This window comes from Gopherus evgoodei, unplaced genomic scaffold, assembly GCF_007399415.2.
Source record: "Gopherus evgoodei ecotype Sinaloan lineage unplaced genomic scaffold, rGopEvg1_v1.p scaffold_38_arrow_ctg1, whole genome shotgun sequence".
Lineage (NCBI taxonomy): Eukaryota > Metazoa > Chordata > Testudines > Testudinidae > Gopherus > Gopherus evgoodei.
This window is the reverse complement of record NW_022060059.1, coordinates 3,804,835-3,828,913: the sequence shown is the minus strand read 5'-3', so window position 1 is coordinate 3,828,913 and position 24,079 is coordinate 3,804,835. Positions and strand designations below refer to the sequence as shown.

Sequence of the window (24,079 nt, the reverse complement as noted above, 5' to 3'; positions counted from 1 at the left end):
CCGTCTTCCAGCCCTTGGGCCTCGCCAGTGGTGCTGGTTCCCAAGAAGGATGGGTCAATCCGGTTCTGTGTGGACTATCGAAAGCTCAATGCCATCACCGTATCTGATGCCTACCCTATGCCCAGGCCTGACGAGCTCCTAGACAAGCTGGGAGGTGCTCGGTACCTCACCACCATGGATCTTACCAAAGGCTACTGGCAAGTGCCGCTGGACGCAGATGCCAGGCTGAAATCGGCCTTATCACCCCTCTGGGGCTCTATGAGTTTCTGACCCTGCCCTTCGGCCTCAAGGGAGCACCGGCCACCTTCCAGCGCCTGGTGGATCAGCTACTGAGGGGGATGGAGAGTTTCGCCGTGGCGTATATTGACGACATCTGCGTCTTCAGCCAGACCTGGGAGGACCACATGTCCCAGGTTAAACAAGTCCTGGACCGACTCCGAAAGGCTGGGTTAACAGTAAAGGCTGAGAAGTGCAAGGTGGGGATGGCTGAAGTATCTTACCTGGGCCATCGGGTGGGGAGCGGCTGCCTGAAGCCGGAACCAGCCAAGGTGGAGGTAATCAGAGACTGGCCTGCCCCCCAAACCAAAAAGCAGGTCCAGGCCTTTATTGGGATGGCGGGGTACTATCGAAGGTTCGTGCCCCACTTTAGTGCCATAGCCGGCCCCATCACTGAACTGTGCAAAAGGGGAAGCCAGACAAGGTGATCTGGACTGAGCAGTGCCAGGAGGCTTTCCGGGCGCTGAAGGAGGCTCTGGTTAGTGGCCCAGTTCTGGCAAACCCAGATTTTGACAAACCCTTTATGGTGTTCACCGATGCCTCAGACACGGGACTGGGGGCGGTGTTAATGCAAGAGGATGAAAAGGGGGAGAGACACCCCATCGTGTACTTGAGTAAGAAGCTGCTACCCCGGGAACAAAGCTACGCGGCCATCGAGAAGGAATGCCTGGCCATGGTATGGGCCCTTAAGAAGCTAGAGCCATATCTCTTTGGGCGACACTTCACCGTGTACACCGACCACTCTCCCCTGACCTGGCTGCACCAGATGAAAGGAGCCAACGCCAAGCTCCTGAGGTGGAGCCTGCTCCTGCAGGACTATGACATGGACGTGGTCCATGTGAAGGGAAGTGCCACCTGACAGCGGATGCGTTGTCCCGGAGAGGGGACCCTGATCTTCCCCAGGTCACTGGGCAGAGTGACCCCGCTCAGTTCAGTCTCGAAGGGGGGAGAGATGTGATGCAGTAGGGACTGTCTGTGTGGGGAGTGGGAGAGCAGGGGAGGACTTTAGGGGATGGACGATGCCAGAGCCTGTAACCTGAGCTAGGTAAGGGAGGGGAAAGGTCAACACCTTTGTCCGGGAAGGGGACAAAGGAAGGGAGTGGCAGGAGGGAAGCAGTTTGAGTTTGGGCTTGGGGCTGGATGGGCAGAATTCAGGGTATCCTAGCTAGGATCCAAGCACCCTGAAAGCCCAGATGGACTCGGTGGAGGGGTCCTGACTGTGCCTGCAAGCTCTGCTGTAACCTGTGTTCCTGTTGTCCAATAAACCTTCTGTTTTACTGGCTGGCTGAGAGTCACTGTGGGTCTCAGGAAGAGGGGTGCAGGGCCGGACTCCCCCACACTCCGTGACAGGAGCATAAAGAGCCTTTTGACTCTGGATCACTGCATCAGCTACAGTCTGGGTCAGAAGGGACCAAAGCAAATGTCACCACCATTTGATGAGCCTTTGGCCTTGCAAAATGAAATGGGGTGTCAGTCTCTTTCATAGTAGACTAAATGTTTACAGCATAACAAACATCACGGTGGCTGGAACTAATTAGCAGCTTCGTCAGCAGTCTTGGCAGAGAAACAAGCCTCTCCCATCAATCCTAGACTGAGGCGGCACTACACAATTTGCCGTTACAAACGTCTGCCAGGTTTGCAATGCACCTTGGCCTTTATCTGTCCTGATCATTTTGTCACATTCTCCCACCGTTGAGCTAATCCTGCTGCAGTTCCACCTGCTAGCAGCGGTGGGAGCCCTAATATGCAGTGGCCACTGTGTTATCTAATGCTGCTCAGACCCAGCAGGCTTAGTGATCGTTAGTGTATATTAGTGCTCCCACCATTGCTAACGCTGGTGGAGTTGCACAGGGGCAACTACATAATGGGAGAATTTGCTAAAAACTTCATCGTAAACAGGGCCTTCCATTTTCCAGTGTTACCAGTCCAGCACTAAATGCAACCCAGAGAAAATTGTTCCCTCCCCCAGCATGCGTACATTTCTAAAATATATAATCCCCACTTCCAGACCTCTGCAAACTGACAGTGGAATCTTTCCTCAAGCCCTGGTTCAGATTTTATGCTCTGAACTCTGTGTTTTTCTTGCTGGCATTGCTAGTTCCCTAGGTCGTAATGTGCAAACAGAAGCTTATAAATGGCACCATTCCTTTGGACTGGTTCTCCTGAGTATACAGAAACTGGGGCTCAGTTTCTCATGATATCAATGTCCATAGAATATCAGGGTTGGAAGGGAGCTCAGGAGGTCATCCAGTCCAACCCCCTGCTCAAAGCAGGACCAATCCTCAGCTAAATCATCCCAGCCAGGGCTTTGTCAAGCCTGACCGTAAAAACATCTAAGGAAGGAGATTCCACCCATTCCAGTGCTTCACCAACCTCTTAGTGAAAAAGTTTTTCCTAATATCCAACCTAAACCTCCCCCACTGCAACTTGAGACCATTGCTTCTTGTTCTGTCATCTGCCACCACTGAGAACAGTCTAGATCTGTCCTCTTTGGAACCCCCTTTCAGGTAGTTGAAAGCAGCTATCAAATCCCCCTCATTCTTCTGCAGACTAAATAATCCGAGTTCCCTTAGCCTCTCCTCATAAGTCATGTGCTCCAGCCCCCCTAATCATTTTTGTTGCCCTCCACTGGATTCTTTCCAATTTTTCCACATCCTTGTAGTGTGGGGCCCAAAACTGGACACAGTACTCCATATGAGGCCTCACTAGTGTCAAATAGAGAGGAACGGTCACATCCCTTGATCTGCTGGCAATGCTCCTACTTATGCAACCCGAAATGCCATTGGCCTTCTTGGCAACAAGGGCACACTATTATCTCATATCCAGCTTCTTATTCACTGTAACCCCTAGGTCCTTTTCTGTAGAACTGCTGCCTAGCCACTCTGTCCCTAGTCTATAGCAGTGCATGGGATTCTTCCGTCCTAAGTGCAGGACTCTGCATTTGTCCTTGTTGAACCTCATCAGATTTCTTTTGGCCCAATCCTCTAATTTGTCTAGGTCCCTCTGTGTCCTATCCCTACCCTCCAATATATCTACAACTTCTCCCAGGTTAGTGTCATCTGCAACCTTGCTGAGGGTGCAATCCACGCCATCCTCCGCCATATTTAGGCTGTCCTCCCATACTGACTTCTGTCGTGAGCACCTGAGTCTTCCTCTCAGGCCCTCAAATCTATAAGTTCTCCCTGCAATGGTGGTGCCTGGAGGAAGACCTCCCCAGCTAAAGGTTGATAAAGGGGAAGTGATCCTCATGAGGTCAGTGCTCCCAGGTGGAAAATAAAGTAGCTTATAAACAGACTGAAATTGAGAGTAGTTGGTTATGCTCTGCCAGTCCTCAGGATTTCATTAGTCATCAACTGGCATTTGTTCACATGCACAGACTTCTTGTGGTTTAGCTGGATAAACAGTCTTTGTTGGGCAGTGAAGCAAGTGAAGTATCTAGCAGGAGTCATTTGTGCACAAGAGAGATTTTATCTTCAAAGACCTCAATGGCCTGGCCCCAGGATATGTAAAAGATCCTCTAAAACTCCAGAGTGAGGACTGTGTCCAACAGCTTCACCTCAGGTCCAGGGGAACTTTTTACCACAAAATAAAGTTTCTGGAGCTTTCTTGGGAGCCAGTCTGATTCTGTAAAACAAACTCAGGCATGAACGACCATCACAAACCTCACCATCTTCTTCTCAAACTGCCAGGCACACTTCTTCTACCTGCCTTCACTGACATAAATACAGAGCAGCTTGGACATTAAAAAAAAATCCCTACAACCTAAAACCAAACACTCCACTGCACACGGAATTGCCGCCCTGAGGAAGGGATAAGAGAGAACGAACCATGCAGGAGAGAGGTTAGTCAGGTCACTCTATGCACTGTTGGAAGATGCTCAGTTCTTCTGGTGATGGCATGAGTTTTCATACTTCATATGAAATAGAACAGAGAGATACCCTTTAGTCAGTGTATTGAGAGCTGTAGTATTCTGGTCAGATTGCTTTTTTGGCTTTGTGGCACCCAGTGGGAAATGGCTAATTAGGTACCCACTGAGCCCAGAAAGGTACAATAGTGATGAGGGGGAAGAAAAAAAAAAGAGAGAAACTTCCCTTTGCGGTGACTGGATTCTTGGTACGCTAATCTGAATTGCAATTTGGCAAGGTTAACAGTTAATAAATTAGGCCTTAGAGCTCCTTTTGTCCACTAATATCAGAGTGCTCTGCAAACTTTAATGCGCTGAACTGAACCTCACAGCAAAGCACTCCTATGGGTATGCTAGTATCATTATCTTTTTATAGATGGGGGAAATTGACACTGAGAGATTTAAGTGACCTATCCAAGATCGCACCGAGTCATCACCAGAAATGGGAATAGAGCCTAAGAGCTCTGACTCTCCACCTAACACCACCAGCTTTAATGATTTAGACCATTTTGTCTTGCTTGTGTTATCAGCCCGATCAATTTGAAGTTGTCTAGCCAAGACTTCCTCCAGATAACCAGAGGTATCCCGCAGCATGCAAAAAGTCAGTCTGGTGGGTTGGCTTGTCAGGAAGCCCGTAGTTCACATTGGCTGGGAAGAATTTCCCAGGGAGATGACAGGACAGAATCACTTTCTAGTCCAATAGGATGCTCCAGCCTTCTTTGGCCAGCCAGTATATTCCTCAGCCCTTCACTCTCAAACTGTCAGTGATTCCATCCAGCTTTTGGAGCGAGTGCCTGGGCTGAAGGAGGGGACATGCCCAGGACATGCCGAGACCTCTGTGCGAGTGATGTCTGGCTCCATAGGGAGGTCTTTTACAGTCTTGGCTGGAAAGTTGGTCCCGTGCAGGGGGCCTCAAAGAGGGAAAATGGAGTAGGGCACCTGATTCCACCAAAAAATGAACAAGTTAAACCAAGACTGCAGGCCAGACAGATATGCAGAATTGTTTCAATGGAGAGAAATGGTAAGCGAGCCTTCCTGTTGTTGAAAAGCAACTTCCTGTTTTAATGTAGCCCAGGAGGCAGCCAACTTTCCTGCCGAGCCAGCTTTGGGCTTTGTAGGGATCCAGTTTTGTTCAGTTTCCTTTCCCTTAATTTGTAAAGTTTAATCCGATGAGGCATTGTCTAGGGGAGCGAGAGAGATCCGTGACAAGCACTGGGCACACTCCTGTCTATCCGTGGAACCCTTGATGGAGCTGTGCTCTCTCCCTGGCTATTGGACTAGCTGGGAAATTCCTCATGGCCATGAGAACTGGAATATAGCAGGATGCAGACCTGGACAAACAGTTGCTGTTAGAAGTGGGTCATGATAATTCCAGCTGAGTCCAAATGATTATACCCCTGGCATCACATTCTGTAGCACTCTGCGAGATTTCACACTCCCAGCAGCCTGTCTCTGGGGAATGAGTTTCCTTTCTCTTGGGCCTACCATGGCTTCCTTGTCCTTACTTGTTGTCTCTGTGTCTTTGGAGGGAAATTGATTTTGGTCTTGTCTTTCCTTGGTTCTGCCATGGGAGGGGGCTGTCCCTAAACCCTATCAGCTCTGTCCTGCACCAAAGGCGGCTGTCTCCATGTTTTATGTCTAATCTCCCGAACTCCCTCTGTCCCACATCAAGAGGGATTTATGCTTCCAAGCTCTGCAGCTCCCCCTGCCTTACATAGGAAGGGGGCTGTAGCCGTTTGTTAGCTCTTCCTCTGCCTCCTCGCATTCCACACTGGGCTTACATTGTGCTGAGCTCTACTGAGAACCTGTCTATGTACTTTGGTGCCTCAGGGTCTGTGTACACTGGAGCTGGAGGTATTGTTTCCAGCTCAGTAGTTGTACAAGCTACAAATAACAGTGCAGCTGCGGTGGGGCGAGTGGCGGGAGAGGCTAGCTGCTCTAGCATGTACCTAGAGTCTCAGATGGAATCATACTTGGGGCCACCAGCCCTTCCTGCCCTCCATGCTGTAGGGGATATGATTTACACTAGTGTAAATCAGGAGCAACATGATTGAGCTCAGTGGGGACAGCAGAGTAAGACCTTCCCCACCCAATCCCTGTGTGTCCACATCTTGGCGGGAGGATAGGGGGAGAGGAGGAGCTGTATGCCTGGTGTACGTGCCTTTGAGTGGTGGAACCTTGGCTAGGTGGGAAATAATCTTTACTCAAATAAAAAGGTGGCATAGATCACTTCCTCGAGGAGAATGTGGGGAACAGGGAGGGAAGTCACGAATCCATCCCAAGGCTGCTCTAGGACATGCAGCTGGCTGCTGTCCCTTACACCAGGCATGTAGCAAAGGACAAGTGGAGAAAAACGTGTAAAACTGATGTAAATGAACCCAGAATCAGGCTCAGTAAGTCCATGCCATTTAATCCTATTTCCCTGCGCTTTGGAACATGAGAGCAGGGGAGTTTCTCCAAAATGGATACATTTCAGTGGATCTTGGTTCCCCATTTTTTGCAATCCTCCTATTTTGTCTTTACAGCACAGTTAGATTCCCTGAAATTAACAGAGGTTGTAGGTAACCAGATTCAATCACTTTAAACTGAAGTACTCTGAAGCAGCAGGCACCAACAGTCAGGGCAGAGCTGCATTGGGGGCAAAGGAACTGAATAGCAGGGTGTGCTGCAAGCTTACTTTAGGGGCACAGAACTTGGCTACAAGGGAGCTGCAGGTGATGAGTGATTCATTATTTGAGTAAAGATTATTTCCCACCTAGCCAAGGTTCCACCACTCAAAGGCACGTACACCAGGCATACAGCTCCTCCTCTCCCCCTATCCTCCCGCCAAGATGTGGACACACAGGGATTGGGTGGGGAAGGTCTTACTCTGCTGTAAGTAGTTGTGGCTGAGTGGTTAAGGTGATGGATTGGAAATCCATTGGAGTCTCCCTGTGCAGGTTTGAATCCTGCCAATTATGGAGGAAGTTGTGGTTCTTCAGTTTTGGGGGGGAGGGATAGCTCAGGGGTTTGAGCGTTGGCCTACTAAACCCAGAGTTGTGAGTTCAATGCCTGAGGGGGCCATTAAGGGAACTGGGGTAAAAATCTGGGGATTGGTCCTGCTTGGAGCAGGGGGTTGGACTAGATGACCTCCTGAGGTCCCTTCCAACTCTAATAGTCTATGATTAGCAGAGGTGTGGAGAGGAGTGCAAACTGTGCCTAACAGCAGTGTGTCACTTGTCATACCGCTAGTCTGGCCTCCCCATATGTGTTTGAAAAGGACAGGTAGTCTTGCAAGGAGACCCAGGCTAGCTCTCCTCTGTGCATGGCTCAGGTGGTAAATTGAAATTGTTGGGGTCTGCCTTAAAAAATGAGGCTTTTCTTTTGTGTATCCTCAGCTTGGTTGTTTTGTCATGCCATTTCCTGCTTCTCTCCCAGAACAATATTATACAGTGGCAGTCTGAATCTGGGCTTAGATTGATGTGTTTATGCGTTGAATAATCACAGCTTTCAAACAGAGGTTCCTGTATTGTATGAGTTGACAGTTGGAGAGGAGCAGCAGCAGCTTATTAAATTTAAAATGGGTGTTAAAAATGGAATGTATTGCTCTTCAGCTTGTTTCATAGTTAATATTTTAACCTCCCCTCTCCCCAAGCATCCCTTCTTCAAGCTGAGTTTCTGGTTGTGTGCTCTAATTCAGTGGCAGGACTCTGCACTGCATGCACCGTCTTTCTGCTTTAAACAAGTCTAGGGGCTTAGGGAACAGGCTTGCTTGTTACAATAGACACCAGAATAGCTGGACACAGTTTGGGCAGCAATAGATTTTAGACAGTATATCTTCTCTCTCATGCTGCTAGCTTCATATGAAACTCCATCCCAAGTCTGCTCTGAGACATTTAGCTGCCTGCTGTCCCTTACACAGGGCATGCAGCAAAGGCGAAGTGGAGAAAAACCTATGTAAACAACAATCCAGTTTGTTGCTGTTTTGTGGCTGGTTTTCACCTCAGGGGCTCATCTTCTGGTAGAACTTTAAGCGATTTGCCCTTATTCCTGGCCTTTATAAGGGCAAGAGCACTGTTGGTCTAAGGCTTTGAAGTCTCCAAAGGGGGAATACGAATGATCTTTGCAGGAGGGATGACTAACAGGAGGAGAGAATTTCTGATGGAGAATCATTCTGTTTATATTTAATGCCTAATAATTGGCAACTTTATTTTTATTGGAATTGAGCAAGTTTTATTTTTTAATTATTATTATTAAGAAGTAAATTATTATGGTTTGGGTTGGGAAAAACAGGGGGCATGGGAAGCAGAGAAAAAATCACTGTGCCAAATGTAAAAAGACAAGTTTGGCGAGAAAATACATGTGATAGCCAAGCTGTTTACAGCATAACAGAACAGTGATGTTATAAAGGCATTTAACAGCATGTTTCGTTACCTTTTTTTTTTTTTTTTTTTTGCACTGAAATAAACAAGCCTGTTAAAAGTATCTACTCTTTTTGGTCTTTCAAATTTGTTTTCCTCTGTGGGAGGCTCTCTCTTTTTCACCATGTCCCATCTTTCACAAGTGTTCCAGACACACTGAGCTCTTCTTCAGGTCTGGGAAATGTGCTCCCAGCATCACAGCAAAATGGAAGATGGAACAGATTGTTTAATTTTAAGTAGAATATCAGAGTTGGAAGGGACCTCAAGTGGTTATTTAGTGCAACCCCCTGCTTAAAGGGGGACCAATCTTCAAACAGATTTTTACCCCAGATCCCTAAATGGCTCCCTCAAGGATTGAACTCACAACCCTGGGTTTAGCAGGCCAATGCTCAAACCACTGAGCTATCCCTCTCCTCCTCAGTAGTTAAATTCATTACTGTGCTAGACACTAAAAATCATGGACTGAAAGAGACATTGGATTTCTGGCTTATTACAACAATCTGTAACCCACTAACCACTTCTTTTTGGGCTATGGACTGCAGAGGTGTTAAGGGACCATTCAAGGTCTGTTACAACGTGTGCTAACTACTTATGCTAAACAATCTGCTCCACCTTGCATTTTGCTGTGACGGTCGGAGTATCTTGGCTCAAAAACTTCTCTCTCTCACCAACAGAAGTTGGTCTAGTAGAAGCTTTTATGTCACCCACCTTGTCTCTCTTGTACAGTGTTACCTGAGGCATACAGAGGCTTAGTGACTTGCCCAAGGTGTCACAGTTAGAGCCAAGTCCCAGTCTAGTGCTTTAAGTACAAGACCATACCTCCGCTCCTTTCATTAGAGAATACAGTGCACAAAGCCCTAGTAAACATGCTGCAGGGAACAGTCCTTCACTGCCTGCAGGGTGGGTTAGAGAATGGCCTGTTTTTTCCATCTCTGATTTGGCAATGGCTTTTTTTTTTGTTCTGGTTCCTTGGTGGCTGAGAGCGAGCGGCATCCTCCAAAACACCGTACATGGAACCTTCTGACTTATGGGGAGCTGGTCACCTGACATGCAGCAACAAATGACATATCAGGAGATTCACCCTTTGCGGAGAGCCAAGGCAGGGCCCATGCGCCCCTTACCCTGGGTGGGACATAAGCAGAGAGCATAGGCTAGGCATGGGCTCCTCCCTGCTGGGCTGGATTTCACCCAGAGTCTATAAGGTTGGGTGTATTTAGAATGATTACTAGCTTTGTCTTCCTCTTAAAGCTTCCCACTGGATCAGCTGTGGTCCCGAGGTTCCATCCCAACCCAATCAGTGCCCCATTTATGCTCCCTTGCCCTCAAATCCTGCTGTCTTTTGCAGCACTTTCGTGGGGAAGGGAGAGAATTAGCTGTGATGTGGGAGCCAAATGCCATGCCTTCAGCTTCCTGCCCCCTTCTAATGCTGGATTTCTGTCTCCCTTCCTACAGGGGAGGCCTGGCAACTGGAAGACGATTGTGTGGAGCCTCCTGGGGATACCACTCCCCGGCCCCAGCTCTGCACTGCCATGGACGAGGCCCCATTCAGCCACTTCCGGACACACTCCTTCTACATGAGGAAAAGCCTGTCTATGGACAACCACCTGAGCTCCCTCAGCTACTCTCTCCACCCGTCGGAGACAAAGGCTGATCGTGTCAAAACCAAGCTCAGGAGGCAGTTTGTGAGTACTTGATGGGAGGGGTTGCCCCCCCCCAATTCCCATAGTTTGTATTGAAGGTTACCTGCACATGTGCACACATTTTCAAAAACAGTGACATGCTGGATGGTTTATTTTTATTCAAAACATGTTAAAAAATAGTTTGACTCCCCAGCTTGGTCAAACAGATGGCAGTAGCATCGTCTGCAGTTTGGCAAAATCACGCCACAAAACTGATTTGTCTCGTTTGTCAGGTTTTTAAATCCCTACTGTTAAAAGAAAAGATCTCATCAGCAGGGGCGGCTCTAGACATTTTGCCACCAAGCACGGCAGCATGCCGTGGGGGGTGCTCTGCTGGTCACCAGTCCCACGGCTCTGGTGGACCTCCCACAGGCATGCCTGCATGGAGCCATGGGACCAGCGGACCCTCTGGCAGAGCGCCCCCTGCAGCATGCTGCCCCAAGCACGCGCTTGGCGTGCTGGGGCCTGGAGCCGCCCCTGCTCGTCAGAGACAGCTCCTGCTTAGGCTGGGTAATGCAGTGTGGTAACATGCTATCTCGTCACCTCTGGAAGCTGCCATTCAAATCTTGATTTTATTTTTTAGGCCTCAAATAAAAATGGGCTTGTGTTCTCATTCCAGTCTTTAATCCTCAACATGCAGTTTGGCCTTGTGGTAGTCTCTGCTTAAAAAAGGATCCAGGCCTGGCATAACAGCAGGGGCAGCAGATCAGAACAGACAGGATGAGGAGGTACCAGGAAGATAGAAATACCTATGGATGTGTTAGCAGAGCTATATGTGGTCCTAGCACTGAAATAGCAGAGGATGCAGTGAGGGTTGGGGGGACTGAAGAACAGGAGGGTGGGGTTAGGAGTGAAAAGCGCTGGCAGATCCTGGAAAAGGAGACAGTACTGCAGGTCAGGCTAGAGGCACCTTGACAGATGTAGGTGCATGTCTGGGACTGTCATAATGTTGGACGTGCTGCTGCATGGTGCATTGGCAGAGCTATGTGGAGCTGAGAACTGGGATCGCCAGGTGAAGATGAAGCTGCATTGGCTGGTTGCATACATAGATCTTGCACGTGACTTGTCTCTGCTATTCCAATTTCAGTGTTGCTATTTATTCGCTTCCATAAGCAATAAATTAACTCCATCTAAAAGGGGGCTTAGGGGTGGGGAGGAAAGCTGGGGTCTGCTGTTGTCATTTGAAGACTAAGACTAACAGAGAGAAAGCAACCTATTCTCTCCCCTGCCCCGCCCCAAGTAAACCAAACCGCTTGCATTAGCTTTGCTTCTGACTTGGCACCATGAGGGGCAGGGGGCAGAGTGTAGCACTTTGCCTAGGAGTCAGTCCTCTGAGAGTGATTAAAAGAGGACACAGGAGCAGCACCAGCCAGGACATGAGGCAGTTAGTGGAAGTTTTCTGTTTAAAGTTTAATGGGTTTGCTGCTTTTCTTTCTGAGCGACACCCGATATGGACATTGATACAGCTGTCTCCCTGGCTCATTACTGGCCTCAGGGTTGTAATGAGGGGCTCGGGTAACCCTGCAGTGAAATTCAACACTGCTGAAGCTGGAGTTGATGTGGGCATGGAAATGATGAGAAAGAATGTGAGGACTGGAAGGGGGTTTCCGAGCTCCTACAGACAGTGAGGTAGAGAGAGCAGAGCAGTGCTCAGCACCTGTGATAATTGTGTAACTTTTGTTGTTTCACCCCAGTGGTTTTCAGAGTCTTTTGTTGCAGCAGGGGGCTTGGTAACTTTTCTTCTCCTCTAGCCAAGAGGAAGAGCTGCTCCTTCTGGTGATAGACCTGATCTTGCTTCTGTTCTTCCATGGATAAGCATGTTTTCTTGGGAACTGCTTTTATAACCTCATTTCCTTGGGGCGATCCACAGTCACTCTTGGCTTGGAAGCATTCCTGAGAGATCCCAGCAGAGGATTTTTTCCCTCCCAGTTGTGTGTGCACATCTCTGCTGCATTACGTGTGTCCCTGTGTTTGGATGGGCAGTAAAATGTGATTTCTCTTTCATCTCCTGGGATGACAATTCTGAGTTTATCTATGGGTTGTTGCTTTTTCATATGGTGATAGAAGCGGAAGCCTGCAGTGAATTTTTATGGATGCCTGTTAAGATCCCAGTGCTGTGAACCACAAGCAATAAACTTAAGTCTCTGGGTTGTGCTGTTTTAGAGGTAGGAACCGGCTGAAACCAGCTGCTGTGGGCACCAGCATAAACAGCGCAAGGTTTCTTAGCAGTAACTGTAAAGACATGTTTAGAGGGAGACTCTTCTGTTGTGGGGTAAGAAATAGAATCTCTTTTCTCTGCCGACTTCTTTGTCCTTTAAGCCATACAAGTTTCCCCACCTCTAGCTTTGTGCGCACATCAGAGTGTGAGTGAAGGAGAGGTGATTATGAAGAGACTGATACGGAAATATTGGAGGCTTTTCCTGTATCAGAGGCACCTTTTGCTTTTCCAGATCAGATCAGTTTACCCTGAACAAAGTATAGTGCCTTCTGCATTAGCAGCGTGAGTAATAAATGCAGTGGGACTGTGATACTAGCCAGACGTGGGCATGGAATATTAAGCAAACTCCTTTAAGAGTCTCTGGGATAGAGATTCCTCTGTGCCCTTGGGTCTTGCTGTTCCTGGCTTATGACAAGCGGGTAGCGCTCCGGAGCTCTTGACTGTGAAAACATTGAAGTACCTCACAACAGGGTGGCCTGAGTTTCTGATGTGACAGACGCCAGTGCCCTTGACCATCTGTTCCTTCCTGCCTTCTCACTGATAGTTCTGGCTCTGTAGCATAGCAGGTGGTGGCAAATGCCAGAGGCAGAACACGGTCCATATGGGACATGGTCTAAGGCCTCATGGCACATCCTGGGTGCATTCATTCTTTTTATTACTCCTTCTGGAACCTGCTGTTGGGTTTTTTTTTTTCTGTTGAAAGATTTTTCCCCTTTCAAATTAGCTCAGATTGCTTGTTCTGAAAACAAAAGCAAGTTATTTTCGCACCATGAGCAGCTTTGCTCCTTTTTCTGTAGGGCTTCCTCTAGAGCAGTGGGTTTTTGTATGCCTTTTTCTTAAGAAGACTGGCAAGAAAGACTTAAAAATAAATCCTGCTTAGGCACCTGTATGAGCAGGCTAATTTTCAAAACTCCGACTGAAACGTGCATCTGATTTAGAGATTCAGATTTAGTGCTTAGGGCACCGACGCAGACTGGGATCTGGGATCAATCCCCTGCTCTGCCACAGCCTTGCTGTCTGACCTTGGAGAAGTCACTTAGCCTTTCTGTGCCTCCGTTCCCACATCTATACAGTGGGGATAATAGCGCTGCCCTGTCTCATAGAGGAGTTGTGAGGATAAATACATTAAAACTGTGAAGCGCATTGAGTTCTCCTGCTGAGAAGTGCTATAGAAAAGCTAGCATTATCAGATACAGGACATCTACTTGTAAAACTCTTGCCCCCCACCCCCTGCCCAATTGTTCTAATGGGAAGGGCACCTCCTTCTTTTGTGCCAAGGTCAAGAAATGCTCCATAACACTAGACAGAATGGAAAGAACTCTTACCTGGCGCACATGTCTCTGGTGAGACATAATGGGTGCCAGTGGCACCAATTGTCAGTTCCATTCTCTCCTCTCACCCCTTCATTCTGTTTTAAGGTTCGATCCTGCCCATTGGAGTCAATGGGATTTTTTTCTTTGATTTCAAAGGAAGCAGGATCAGGCCCTTAAAGCTGAGTGGCAAGCCAACATAGCTGATTCGCATTGTCCATCCAGGAGTGTATTGGGATTTTGCCAGGTATTTTTTCTCATTATTTCCTTTCTGAACTGCTTAATATCCAAAAAGCATATTGCTATGGGCTGTGATCTCAATGGATCTAACTGGATAGTAGGGACATCCTGCCTGGGGGAGTGCTTGAATGGGGAACTTCAGAGGAAATCCCAGCTGCGGGAAATGGTGGTGGTGATTTATTAGGTAGGTTCTGCATCAGTCCAGAACCAGTGCCCCAGTGTGGTGCTAGGGGGCACTCGCAGCTGACAATGCCATCTTTCAAATTAAAGCGAAGGTCCTGACAACTGGTGATAGACTGTGATGTCCTTAACTATTTTGCAAAAAAAAGCTACATCTCGTGTTAAGCTCAAATTGCAATCAAGGTTCAGCAGTTTCTTCCATCTACCTACAATCGCCCCGCAAACTACATGGTATTGTCCTCACTTTCTATTCCAAATTGTTGTGTTGTGTTGCTGTGTGAAGTTAACAGCTCCTGTGTCCTACCTCAGCAGGGGCTGCATTTCAGGGGTAGGTAGAGTGATTTCACGTCTGTAAGGTCTGTGATCTGCTCCATCTGTTTTGAGGAACAATAAAACATCAGATGATAGGAGATGGTTTTAATTTTTCTGTGATTGCACACCTGGGACTTCTTAGTAAAGTCTCCCATCAAAACTTGATTGAGTTTTCAGTATTGCTACTGCTATCCAGTTTTTAATGTTTAATTACTGACTTTCATTCTTTTTGTATTAAAAATCAGCCTGAAATGCTTCTGCCACATGATGCAGTTGCTCCCATTTCTATCTCTGGGAAGCATCTGTGATCCTGGTGTGGTAACTCAGGTTTAGGCTCTACTAGGATTGCTTGAGAATGTGCTATCCAGTAGAGAAGGGACTGGGGAGGTACAGTAGGTATAGAGGGAACACTTAGTGTCCCAGGGACCTATAGTACATACTCCTGGTACTAAGTACTGGGTCTAAACAGTTTTAAGCCACTGTATACAACAGTAACCGTGGTCATCTTAAGTGTTTAATGCATTCCAGCCACATCAATTAATAGATTCCAAGGCCAGAAGGGGCTATTGTCATCCTTTAGTCTGACCTCTTGCATAGCACAGGACTCTGCTGTGGACATCAGGGTTTCTACAAGGAAAATAAAATGGGAAGCTCATTACTGAGAATGAACAAGTGTCTTGGGCTTCATAGTGCTGTCTCCAAAGTGGCAGGAATGTGCATGGGATGGTATCTGTGTTGCTAAATAATCTTTGAATTGCAGTGTGGCCTGGTGGATAAAGCACCGGACTTGATCCTGGAGATTTGGCTTCTGTTCCTGGTTCTACCACTGGCCTGCTGGGTGACATTGGATACGTCCCTTCCCTGTGCCATGCCTCAGTTTCCCCATCTGTAAAGTGGGGATAATGATAGTCACCTCCTTTATAAAATGCTTTGAGCTGTCCAATGAAAAATCAGGTGATATTATCTATTAAAGTCAAGGCAACTTCACCATCACCAGGATAAATCAACCCCCCTCCCGCACCTGTTCAGAAGAAGTGTGCTTTCCCCAGGGATCAATAAGGTTTCTTTCTGCCCCCACTTCCTTGAGGTGATTGCAAAGTACCACCTGTGGAGTGCGCTGAGGTGAAGGCTCAGTTGCTAGATTCTTGCACCCAGAGGCTACGATTCTCTGTCATGGAGCCAGCTAGCAGAACATGCAGTTAGTTCCACTGCTGTCAAATGAGGGACCACTTGTACAGATTATTTTAATTTGCATAATTTGAATTTTAAATGAATTCCCTTTCTTGTGATTGTCAGGATGGGTTCTTCTTTTAAATAAGCCCTTCCCTTTAACTCCTTAAAGGCTTGTGTGATGTTAGTGAAGTGTTGGCCTTAGGGGGTGAGTGAGGAACCTTTGATTGCTTTGGCTTTCAGACTTGTACAGACCTCCTTGAGTTGCTCCCCCTTTTCTAAAGATGTGAATCAGTTGAGGCAAACAAACAAAAAGAACATGGCTCTGACCAAGGAGCTGGAAGTCCTGCTCCCCACCAGCTCCCTGGCTGTGTATGGGATACTCCATTAGGGTCCTGTTTGCTGGCTGATTGTCACAATTGCATCGTGCAGGCTTCTAAGCCATGGTGCATGTTGTATTGATTTACTAGGTGATGGGCAAGGGGCTGGCTTTCATTTCCTGCCCAGTGGGCTCCACTTTCGCTCACAGGTGCTTTTCCCTGCTCTCACTTTATTTGGAAGGAAAAGGCCTTTGAGGCTTATCTGTGCCTACAGTCCTGAGGAGGAGGAGAATTGGATCTTGCTGGGGCTGTGCTTTGAAGAGCATGGTGATCCCTCCTCCTGCTTCTCTTGTCTTTGTGTTTATTGAGGGAAATTGTCATTCTTTTGAGTTTGGTGCTGGCGTGAAGTGCGGATGGCTCCCATCAGGCATGGCTACCAAACACAGTGGCCTTGGCTGAGGAAGCAGAGAAAATTGCAGAGTGTTGTCAGAGAAAGCCAGGGGTTGTATTTCCCATGCCTTCCCCAGCAGCGGCAGATCCTTGCGGGAAGCTCAGGAGTGAATTGCTGTATAGCTTGGTAGTTCCCTGTTAGCGGATGCCCCCATCACAAGACAGTCTCTCTTGTTGGTATCCTCAACAGAGAGGCCAAAAACTGAACGAGGCGTGGAAGCCCAACACCCCTCAGTCCTAGAGGCGACCACCCAGTTTAAGGTGAGTCACAGTGGCAGTGCAATGGGTAGGAAGTTTGCATTGCAGCAGCTTGTGCTGTATTTGTAAGGCATCCTTAGAGGATTTCCAAGTCCTTTGTCAGTGCTGTAAACGACTCGACCTCTAGGCCAGTCAGTCTGGCACTTCTTATCTGCACTGAATTCAGTGTTTTTTTTAAAAATTGAAACAAAGAGAAGCACCGAGTACTTCTCTGGCTTCTAGGAAAAGAGTGGGATAGTGTGTGTGTATGTAGTGGTAGCCCAGGGCAAATGCGCACTCACTTCATTGCCATCCCAGAATCCCAGGTTGAAATCAAAATACCCTGGATTTCCTCCCTCACATGATTAATTATGGTAGGACCACAATTCCCAGGGATTTTCTGTTCGTGCTGTCGTGTCTGCAGACAAGTGAACTTCACTTTGCTAAGGCCCCTACTATTGGGGTTGACAAGAGCAGCTCAAGGCTAGCTGAGTTCTCTGTTTTGGAATGTATGTATTTGAGTTCTCTGGTTGGATGCTCAAGTGGTTTGAACCGGGACTTCCTAACATGCCCAGTGCCTCTTCCTTGTTTCCTTGCCCCTTTTCTGAATGGGCACGTCTAAACTGGGAAAATAGGCTGTGTTTAAAAGCATCCTAGCTAACATGCTTGAACTATCATGTTTTTCAATACAACCTATTTCCTAGTCTAGACAGGGTCAACATCATATCCCCACATTTGATTCTTTCCTCAGGTATAGGCTTTAAAGAGGGGAAATTGCTCTACTGTATAGTAAGCAGGGCTGTGGGTGTGTTTTTCAGCAATGTCTTTTGGTTTTTGTTATTCACCCTCTCTCCTAGCCTTGAGACAGAAGCAGTTGCTGACCCTAGGCTCCTCAGAAAGCCACAAATTCCTCTGCTTGTTTTGCTGGGAGTGTGATTTGTATCTAATGCTGGAAGAGCTGTACAGCATGTTTAGCTGATGCCTCCTTTCACAGTATGCCCTTAACAGCACATTCCGATGTGGCACTTCATTAAGTTGGTTTGCTGTAGGTCTACAGCATATATCCCCTATTCCTATAGTAGTATTTTGGTGGTCTTGCTATAGCTATGTAACAAGAGAGCCACTTCCAGCTCACATTGGAAATACAGAAAGTAGCGTTGATGGTAATGCTTTCACTGCAAAGAGTTTACCAAGAAAAGATAAAGACAAAGTGCTGTTAGCTGCTCTCTCCCACCAGGTGCAAAGTACACAACAGGTGTGCAGCGATCCTGAGTGTCAACACATAGATAATCCTTCATTATCTTCCTAAACTGCTGGTGAGCTGGCTTGCTTGATGGCAGGTGTGTGCATGCATGGTGTGAACTTCATAAACCCTTAGACTGACATGCTTCAATGCCTTTGAGATTTCCATGTTTAACTGGCTTATGGGTTAAAGAAAACAGCTTTGTCCCAGCAAGTGTGTTGGATACGGGGGTAACCTGGTGGCAACTGTTTGCCACCATCTGCAGCACAAAGTGTGCCCCATGCAGTGTCTGGACAGAATGAGATAGCTGAATGAATCAAAGGCACAGGGAGACTGGCTTTCAAACAGGTGAGATATGAGGAGCTGTGGCCAAACTGGCTTCGTGCTTAGTGATTTACTTTTTTAAAATCAGTATTTGTTATTAATATTATTTTGTATTATGTATGGCAGTAGTAGCACTTACCTGCCCCAACCAGGGCTTGGGGCCCTCTTGTGCTGAGCAGCGTAGCACCGAGAAGAACAAAGACACGTTCTGCCTTAAAGAGCTTACAATCTAGGATCCCTGACAAGACACAGGAATTGGATAAACAGACCAATGGGGCTGAGGTCAATAGGGAAGAGGGAAACTTGCTGCATGATAGACTTTTGTTTCAAGGAAAGTGCTGAAGGGAGGCAGGGTCATTGTATTCCATGTAAGCTTAAGTAGCTTTCCCGTTCCTACAGAGTCCAGAGCAATCTAAAAGTCCCTCAACTATTGATGGACTTCAGAACAGTATTATGGAAATGAAATAAGCAGAGTTCCACATAGAAACATTGCAACCTTACAGTAACAGTGAGTCATGTGATACAAGGAGATTCCATCTTGGAGTTTTGGTAACTAAGCAGCAGTCTCATGGCCTGTACCCTCAACTGGGAACCCCAGTGTAGAATTGTAATTTGTTTTACTGCACCCATCTCTGCAGTGGCTGAGTGTTACATGGATACATCAATATTATTTCTAGTACAATACATGGATACTGAACAGGGGCTTATAAGTTACAAGCTCTGAAAATAGTGTATACAGTGGGGTATTAGGAAGGTATGCTGTATTGTGTACAGTGAGGTATTGAAAGGTATGGCATATTATTGCACTTTGACAGCTGGGGTATAATTAATCTGTTGTAATTCCACTGTCTCCAGTTTACACCAGGTGTAAAATTGACCTACTAGATTTAATTCTTTTTCTGTACTGCTGCAAAAATATCTTATGCTTACATTGTTCCAGAAATCCTCAGCAAACATACAGTTAGTTATTGCTTGTTCCCTTTATTTTTGTGTAACAAAAACTAAAACGAAAAGGGAAATTTAAGGCTTAAGCCATAAAGCGAGCAGGTCAAATGTATAACTGAAGTGACTGAGCAACACAATAGGTGTCCTATTGGAACTGAGCACATGCTGTCCTAACCTTCGCAAAGCACATTTTGAATGTCTCTCTTGAGAAGGTAAAATACAAAGTTATATTTAAAATATATATACCGGGTGTCATTTAATTACACCAAATGGTACTCTGGCAAATAGTCAGCAACTGAGCAATCTATCACTCATTGATGAGTGTTATGAAAAAACAATGCAAAAAACCCTAACAAATAATCCTCATAATAAATAAAATGACACTTTAGCCAGATAGCAGCTTATTCATAGGAGTGCAACAGGCAGCAGAACAAGCCTTGGTAACAGACACTGAGTGGGAGAGATCACTGAATCACTCCATTTAGCAAATTAGCAAGTAAGTGAACCAACACAATAATCATAATAAACAAGCATGAGTAGCGCCAGACAAAATGTACTTTATTAATTTATTTTACAAGTGTCTTTTTAATTATAATAATAGTTCCTAGTGTAGTAGTAAGTGTTTTGTTGTGTGCGTAGTAAAAGCAGTGAAATAAGAGCATGCGGCAGTGAGATGTCTGCTAAAAGCGGGGAGAAATCTTTTTTTTTTTTTTTTTATGGTAGTGAGTGAAGTGTGGATTAGCCAGATTGTACTGTAGTTACCAAAAGCTGGGCTGCTAAGGAGAACCTGGTATCTGGTGGAGAGATGCAATAGATCTGCTCTGCTCCCAAAGCCAAACAAAGTAGCAGGTTAGTGGTGATAGAGGAGGTAAACCTGGTCTAAGATGATCACACCATTATCCGTCTCTGGTATTACAGACCTAAAGGGACGGCTCTCTGCTTATGCAGCACAGAGTGAACTTGAAACAGCCAAAGGAATCTCCCCAGTGCAAAGCTGGCAGTGATAGTTCTGCTGCCTTCTGCATCTGTCATCTACTGTGCTGGAACCTACTGTGTGGCATAAGGGAAGGCAAAGGCTTCTCTGAGGCAGGGAGGAGACAGAACATGTGAGGGAAGGGGAGGAGGCAGAGCTAGGCTCTGATATACCCAGTTCTCAGCTGACTTATGGTCCGTGGGGGATCTTTCCACTTGGGCATGGTGGAGAATTAAGCCTGAATCTCTGAAATAGACCAGATAATGAATCACTGAAACAAGCATCTTGGCGTGGTATCCCCATTTATATACCTGTTGTTACATGAAAAGGGTGTCTTACATTTTTAGCCCATGGCTGGTCTTTTCAAATAAGTAATAAAGATGTAAAAGTGGAGTAGCTGTCTCATTGGTTTGATGGGGATATAGCAGCTCAAGGGCATACAATTCTCATTCAATTTAGCAGGGTTCAAAACCAGACAAACAGCAAATCAATGACACGTTTTTGTGCACCATCTGAGCAAAACCGTGCTAATTTGCTTCCAAGTCCTCATTCTATAGTTCAATTTCCTGGGCATTCTCCCTGGATGAACTCTGCCTCGCAGTATACTTGGCTGCCTGCTTTCACGCTGTAAGGGCATGCCTCTTGGCAGCTATCCTCCATTGCATTTCTCTAAACCACCACGTGCAAGTAGAATGACTGTATCGCTGAGAAGCAGTAGGAATTTTTCTGGGAAATGTAAACTTGTTGGAGGGCTAGGTTGCTCCTATTATTCAGAGCTTTCACCCCAATAGCAACGCTTGCATTCTGTGCTGTTTAATGGTCTGCTTGCATCTTTGCCACTAAAATCAGGAAAACTCCTTGACACTGCCTATGAAATTAATATACATCTTGTGCGCTAATATAAATCATTTGTTATCTTAGAGTCTGTGAATGTGAACAACGGTTAAGACTGACTTGAGCCAAGTATGAAGTGGCAAGTAATTTACAGCTCTTCTTCCTCCTCCCCTCTACCCCCCCGCCCCCAGTTTGCTAGTACACCTGGCTCATAGAAGATTAGGGTTGGAAGAGACCTCAGGAGGACATCTAATCCAACCGCCTACTCAAAGCAGGACCAACCCCAACTAAATCATCCCAACCAGGGCTTAGTCAAGCCTGACCTTAAAAACCTCTAAGTATGGAGACTCTACCACCTCCCTAGGTAACTCATTCCAGTGCTTCACCACCCTCCTAGTGAAATAGTTTTTCCTAATATCTAACCAAGACCTCCCCCACTGCAACTTTAGACCATTGTTTCTTGTTCTGTCATCTGCCACCATCGAGAACGCCCTAGCTCCATCCTCTTTGGAACCCTCCTTCAGGTAGTTGAGAGGCTGATATGAAATCCCCCCTCACTCTTCTGCACACTAAATAAGCCCAGTTCCCTCAGCCTCTCCTCATAAGTCATGTGCCCCAGCCCCCTAATCATTTTCATTGCCCTGTGCTGGACTCTCTAATTTGTCCACATTTGCCTCTCTCTTTCTGTAGTAGAGGGCCCAAAACTGGACACAATACTCCAGATGTGGCCTCACCAGTATCGAATAGAGGGGAATAATCACTGTCTGCTGGCAATGCTCCTACTAATGCAGTCCAATATGCCATTAGTCTTCTTGGCAACAAGGGCACACTGTTGACTCATATCCAGGTTCTTATCCACTGTAATCCCTAGGTCCATTTCTGCGGAACTGCCGCTTAGCCAGTCGGTCCCCAGCCTGTAGCAGTGCATGAGATTCTTCCGTCCTAAGTGCAGGACTCTGCACTTGTTCTTGTTGAACCTCATCAGATTTCTTTTAGCCCAATCCTCCAATTTGTCTAGGTCTCTCTGGACCCTATCACTACCCTCCAGCATATTTACCTCTCCCTCCAGCTTAGTATCATCTGAAAACTTGCTAAGGGTGCAATTGATTGCATCATTCAGATCATTAATGAAGATATTGAACAAAACCGGCCACAAGACCGACCCCTGGGGCTCTCCGGTTGATACTGGCTGTCAACTAGACATGGAGCCTTTGATCACTACCCGTTGAGCCTGACGATCTAGTCAGCTTTCTATCCACCTTATAGTTCATTCATCCAGTCCATACTTCTTTAAATTGCTGGCAAGAATACTGTGGGAGACCGTATCAAAAGCTTTGCTAAAGTCAAGATATATCACATCCACTGCTTTCCCCACATCCACAGAGCCAGTTATCTCATTATAGAAGGCAATCAGGTTGGTCAGGCATGGCTTGCCCTTGGTGAATCCATGTTGACTGTTCCTGATCACCGGTTCTGCCCTGCCTCACTCCCTGCTGTTCCAGTTGGGAGCCCCTGTGTAGCTTTGGCGATCCTGACCTGCATACCACTTGCTGTCTCACACCTGCTGTTGGGCCAGCGCATTCTCTCCATAGTCCCTCAGCTGCTGATATGCAGGATTAAAATTTGTTTGGCTCCTGTGTGTGTTTTGAGGTCACACATTGCACAATAGATAATGGCTCAGTCCCAGGGCTGCCATCAGGCGTGGACAAGCATATATGTCGACCCAAAACTGACCTGACTGAGGGACGTGAGGAGTAGAGATTAATTCTTCTCTCACGTGCTCTAGCTAGAGAGCTAGTAGCAGCTCTGGACCAGTCTGCAGTAGCTCTTTATAGCCAGCCCCGCATTAATGAGTTGCTCCTGGCTCACTGAACAGCTGGTGGGTAGAGGGTGAGAAGTAGGCCATGCACCAGGGCTGTTTCTAGCACTAGCCGTCTTGGCCCTGGTGTGGAGAGTAGAGAAGAGTTGACCTTCTGGCTGAATGGAGCCGTGTGTAGGGGAGAAGGACCCAGACAGAACAAATGGAGGTGGTGAAAAGAAACAATACCTAGACAGGGCAGGAGAGGAGAAGAGAGGCCACCAAGGGCAGACAGGGGAGACTTGGAAAGGACAAAAGGGAGGGAAAAAAGTTAGGTGGTGGGAAAAACGGATGCTAAGAAAGACAGTAAAAAAGGGACAAAGGAGACAGTGAGGTGGTGGTTGTGTGGCAAGTTTGATACAGTCTAATTTGTATGGTAAGTTTATTCAGTGTCTCTGATGCTGTGTAAATAGAGATAGTAGATGAGATTCTAGTTGCTGGCATTGGGAGGTGTAACATACCCAACCTCTTTGCCAACTTGGTCTCCATGCTCTGGACGCTCTGCCAGAACAGGGGCATAGGCAACTGTTTTTAACTCTACCCCCCGCCCCCCAATCAAATAATCAGTAACAGCCAGGGCTGGCTCCAGGGGGTTTGCTGCCCCAAGCAGCCCCCCCCCCCCAAAAAAAATGCCATGATCACGATCTGCTGCAATTCCATGGGAGGTCCTTCGCTCTGAGCGGGAGTGAAGGACCCTCTGCCGAATTGCCGCCGAATACCTGAAAGTGCCGCCCCTCTCCGGAGTTGCTGCCCCAAGCACCTGCTTGATAAGCTGGTGCCTGGAGTTGGCCCTGGTAACAGCAGTTGAATATGGCTTTTAATGAGTAGCTTTGGGCCATGACTATGTTTGTCCACAGTTAATAAAGTGAGATAAATGAGCTTCTGTTCTGCCCGCACTGTTTCCTTTATTAATGTTGATCAGCACATTTTTGGGGGCTCCCTCCCCACAAGCCTGTAGTTGTCTATGCCCATGCAGAAGATAACACCTCTCCCCTACAGGAGCCCTGATGATGGAGGCTGCATCAAGGAGACAGGGAATTGTCTTCTTCCAGTCAAGTGCCACCCACGTGTTGGCCTCATCACCAAGCAAAAACTCTGGCTACCTTGCAAAGCTGTGAGCTCCTCCCATTGTGCTGTGGTTTGCACTGCCAGGGCCCCAGTCCCTGGAGTTACACCGACAAAGGCAGCCATATTCTGTGCTAATCC

At 47.0% G+C, this 24,079-nt stretch overlaps 1 protein-coding gene and 1 non-coding gene across 10 annotated transcripts in view; both read left to right on the top strand.

Moving 5' to 3' along the window:
• Positions 1-24,079, top strand: part of LOC115642174 (ankyrin repeat and fibronectin type-III domain-containing protein 1-like) — a 594,195-nt gene that overhangs the window by 212,036 nt on the left and 358,080 nt on the right. For all 9 annotated transcript variants that reach the window (XM_030545633.1, XM_030545629.1, XM_030545634.1 and 6 more), the window contains one exon: positions 10,033-10,262. In XM_030545633.1, the coding sequence (XP_030401493.1) occupies positions 10,033-10,262 (230 nt within the window). The remainder of the gene's footprint in view (positions 1-10,032; positions 10,263-24,079) is intronic.
• TRNAS-GGA lies at positions 7,059-7,140 on the top strand. Its single transcript has one exon. It is a non-coding gene; the product is annotated as a tRNA-Ser (tRNA).